This window comes from Seriola dumerili, unplaced genomic scaffold (assembly GCF_002260705.1).
Source record: "Seriola dumerili isolate Sdu_G_001 unplaced genomic scaffold, Sdu_1.0 BDQW01001299.1, whole genome shotgun sequence".
Taxonomy (NCBI): domain Eukaryota; kingdom Metazoa; phylum Chordata; class Actinopteri; order Carangiformes; family Carangidae; genus Seriola; species Seriola dumerili.
Genome location: NW_019175554.1, coordinates 2,515,179 through 2,519,445, shown reverse-complemented (window position 1 = coordinate 2,519,445; position 4,267 = coordinate 2,515,179). Strand labels below are relative to the sequence as shown.

The 4,267-nt window shown below is 38.8% G+C and overlaps 1 protein-coding gene across 1 annotated transcript in view; it reads left to right on the top strand.

Annotated features, from left to right (window-relative positions):
• Window positions 1-3,716, top strand: part of LOC111238363 (60S acidic ribosomal protein P2-like) — a 4,156-nt gene extending 440 nt beyond the window's left edge. The window contains exons 2-5 of the mRNA XM_022767824.1: window positions 2,277-2,400; window positions 2,508-2,556; window positions 3,120-3,218; window positions 3,608-3,716. Coding sequence (XP_022623545.1) covers window positions 2,278-2,400; window positions 2,508-2,556; window positions 3,120-3,218; window positions 3,608-3,684 — 348 coding nt within the window. The 5' untranslated portion in view covers window position 2,277 and the 3' untranslated portion in view covers window positions 3,685-3,716. The remainder of the gene's footprint in view (window positions 1-2,276; window positions 2,401-2,507; window positions 2,557-3,119; window positions 3,219-3,607) is intronic.
• The last annotated feature ends 551 nt before the right edge of the window (window positions 3,717-4,267 follow it).

Sequence of the window (4,267 nt, the reverse complement as noted above, 5' to 3'; positions counted from 1 at the left end):
GGCTAGCTGCCGCGACGCTGCGGTGTGTAAAAGGAATAAATACTGCCAAGATGCCGCTGGTTCAGGTTTTTGAGATAACAAGGCATGAATGTACTTATTTCTGGAGATACCATGCTTTTTTTCTCGGTATTAGTGTGTTAATTACGTTATAAAAAGACACTCACTTGAGCTAGACAGGCGAAACGCGTGTTACACTCCGACGTTAGCGCGGACAGAAAGGAAGAAACGTCAGTGGGTGGAAACGGAGAAGAACCTCGTTTCTTCTTCTTCTTCTGCTTCATCAATGAAAATAGCAACAAAAAGCGGAAGCGACACCTACTGTCCATATACCGAGCGTGCAATTTACAACATTTTATAGTAGAAACTGCAGGTTCACCACACCTGGACCCATGCTTTACCAATCCAGGCTAACATGCTGAAATCAGGATTAAATAATCCTGTGAATCCCCTCACAGCAGATTCAGTTCTCTGAAAGAGTTTATGAGAGGATTTTTCTTTAACATAAGTCTCTTGCATTGTTACTGGTATAATTTGTTCTACATTTTGCCCCATGGTGTTTTCACTGTCACCAGTGCACCAGAAAAAAGCAGTTAAATGTATGAAATATTTGAATGGCTTCACTATTTATTTCATGATCTTCTAAAATAAATAGTGATAGGATTTTGTTTGGGTGTACTTGAAGTACCCAGGCTGTTATATTTCACCATATTCAGGCCTTTTAATTTTCGTTAATATTTTTATTTGTAACTACATTATGGTGCAGAATTTTCTGTATTACTTTTTTTCTGTGGCTTTCTCTTCCATGTATGAAATTGTTGTTTTTTTTGTTTTTTTTTACAACAGAATAAAAAAAATCCAATGTACATCGCAACCACTGTCCTATAATACTTCTTTTTTAAATTAGGACTATGATTCATTCAGGCTGCTTTACTCAGCTTTCAGCTTTTTGTCATTTCCCCCATATTGCGTCTGATCATTTAGGTCTTTACATGTTGTCCTGTTCATTCTAGAAATTAAGTTTAACAAATCACAGAATGTAATTTAGAATTAATTAACATGCTTTTGCAACTCTGCACAATTTCACTCACCTCTCAGTAATGCCAGCATCTTTTGATCTATAAATGTTCTCCTCTGACTTGTCAAATGTGTGATTGTGTGTTATACAGTATATGAACATGAATCAATTCCTTATTCGCTCCTTCTGCTGATTTGGCCCCTGATCCAGTTGGCCTCCTGCTTCATCCTCAGGCCCTGATCGCGGCTGCTGTGTTTGCTCCTTGGTGTTGATTGATTTCAAGTTGCCAGAAAAGACAAAGTGAACCATTCCACATGAGACTCAGCAATGGAAAGGGTCACACCACAAGAAACCAGCAGCTGTGCTCTGCTCTCAAGCTGTATCTCGCTCATTGAAGCTAATGTTAACGGCACCAAGCACACGCCGCCACATGGGTGTAAAAACTGCAGTTGTATTGTTTCTGTTGTCACGTTTTAAACGGTTTGTTCCGAGTACATGTAAATTAATTTAACAAGAGGCATTGAGCCAAACAGTTGATAACATTCACACTCAAACGATGCTGCTTATACAACGAGAAAATAGGCACTTGACTGTGTTACACTGACATACCAATTGCTCATTAGTCAAAATCGCCTTACCAACAAAATGTTTAATATTTGTGGTGACACTTTGTTATGCGAAAGCTTGACAATACATTTTGTCTGTTGTGTAATGGCGACTTGGTAGATTATGCTGTTTAATATTAAGATATTGATCTATTCTATGCTGTTCAAATCACAATAAAATGGGCCAATTAAGCTTTAAGAAGCGCACCCAAAAAAAAAAAAGTTTTTCCCGCATATGAGCAGAGTAAGATTATTTCTGAAAGTGTGCAAGGGATTAATCCTAAACAAATCATAAATGTGTCTTAAAATCGGTTAAGAGCCAGCAAAAAATGAAAGGTGAAGGTTTTTCCTTCAGACACCAGGCCCGAGTCCTCAGTTAAGATATTTGGTTAGCTCTGAAACATGTTAGACAGCCTAAGATTATTTCAGAAACTACAAGTAATCAGCAAGGAAGGTAGAAACGTTGGCAGCTGGCAACAACAAATGTTTGGACTAATATTTACATGACAGTGTCTAGATGTACATAAAGTACCACATTTATGGTTTTAATGTTTTTTTCTGAGAAGTGTAAATCTGTTAAGAGTAGGAGAAATTGATCAAATTTGAATTGTCTGCTATCACATCTGCTGAGTTTGAACCTTCCTATTGTTATTCAGGATGCGTTACGTTGCTGCTTACCTGCTTTCTGCCCTGGGTGGCAATGAAAACCCTGAGGCCAAGGACATCAAGAAGATCCTGGAGAGTGTTGGCATTGAGGCCGACGACACACGCCTGGACAAGGTACAAAGCAGTCTGCTTTTCACCGTTTTCAGGTGTTGTCGCTGCAGTTTTACCAGCAACTGGTCCTTCCCTTTGTGATACCCATCTAATTTGATCTTTCTCCACAGGTCATTGCTGAGCTCAAGGGCAAGAATGTGAATGAGGTGATCACCACAGGTGAGTTTACCTCTGGGCCATTTGTCAGTGTGTTGTGCCTGTGTGCTGATTTTTAGTTTTTTTTTTATAGTTTTGGTTTTGCTAGTAGATGTGATCTGACAATTCAAGGGAGGGGGCAGGCAGGAGTTGAATCCTAAATACAAGTGACTGAGCACTGAATGATCATTTCACCCAAGACCCAAGAAATGCAGTTTTGAGGGATCATTTTACCAGATTTCTGGATGCCTTATCACATGTTTTGTTACTGTACCTTTTTGTATCTGTGGTAATGTCATGAATGTGACTAATGATGCTTTCTTAAAGATATTTTGGTTGATATCAGCCTTTGATGAAAAATTCAGTATGTGATGGCCAAGCAGACAGAGGCAGTGTTCAGTTGGCTAAAACTGTATAATAAGTCAGTATTATCGCTCTAAGGCCAGGAAAGAAGATGTTTGTGCTAGTATTACTAAAGCTAAATTGCCAGATATCCATATACAGTTCCTGACCTCTATCTTGTTTCTGGCTACTGAGTGTCAATGCTATCACTTGTGCTTGATGTCTGCCAACTCTTGTCTCCACAGGTTACAGTAAGCTGGCCAGCATGCCAGCAGGCGGTGCCGTTGCAGCCGTTGCCAGCTCTGCGGCTGCTGGCTCAGGCGGAGCTGCAGCCCCTGCTGCAGGTGAGCATTGCAGCTTAGCACCTTGTTTGTCCGCATCAGTGACACTTGGCACACAGTACCATTACCCTCACTTTCTATGCTAAGATAATTACGTCAAATCAAATTAGTCATCATAAGTTGCTTTTTTAGAGTTAAATGTTTCAAAAACTACATAATTAAGGTTTTTAGTGTGGTAATTTAGAGAAAAAAAAATTGGTGTCATAATTTGCATATTCATAGGGAAGAGTAACAGTAACTTCACATTAACAAGTTTGTCTTGTAAACCCAATAATGACTGACAAATGTTTTCTAAAGATTGCGTGAATTACCTTGGTCTCCTCATAAGCGTAGTACCTAAATGTGCTTTGCTGATTATAGCATAAAATATTATTGTGCTTTTTGTTTTGCAGCTGAGGAGAAGAAGGAAGAGAAGAAAGAAGAGTCTGAGGAGTCCGATGACGACATGGGATTCGGCCTGTTCGACTAAACCTTTTCAAAAGATGAATAAAGTTTATAAAAAAAAAAAACTCAACTGTTTAAATGTCTTATTTTACTGCAGAAACTAAGTAAACCAAATCTTATCGGTATTCAGTAGGATATAAAAATGGTTTTTGACACAGTTTATAGTAATGCAAACATTGTAAGATTTTTATTAAATGAAAGTTTAAAATGCATTTGACTAGTTTATGCATGTTCAAACTTGGTTATGAGCTGCCACAGAAACAAAATTCATAGTTGATCAGGTTCAGAGGTCCAGTGTTAATATGTGACATGTGGGTTGACAGTGTTAGTCTCCAGCTCTAATTGTGCGTAGGACAGTGGGTCTCAAGGTGGGATCTCGGACCCACAGGACTCACTGAGGAAGTTGTTACTCGGGGTTCCCAGTAAAAAGGGGAATAATTTTATTTTCTCTGTAATTCCATCCTTGAGTAAGACAATGACAGAATGTATGATCATGGGTTTCAAACACTAATGAAACATGTAAAAGCTAAAAATCTTATCAGATAGGACACCCAGGGACAAAACCGCATCAAATAGGGGTCCATGGTTTAATTTGTGTCAGTTTCCGG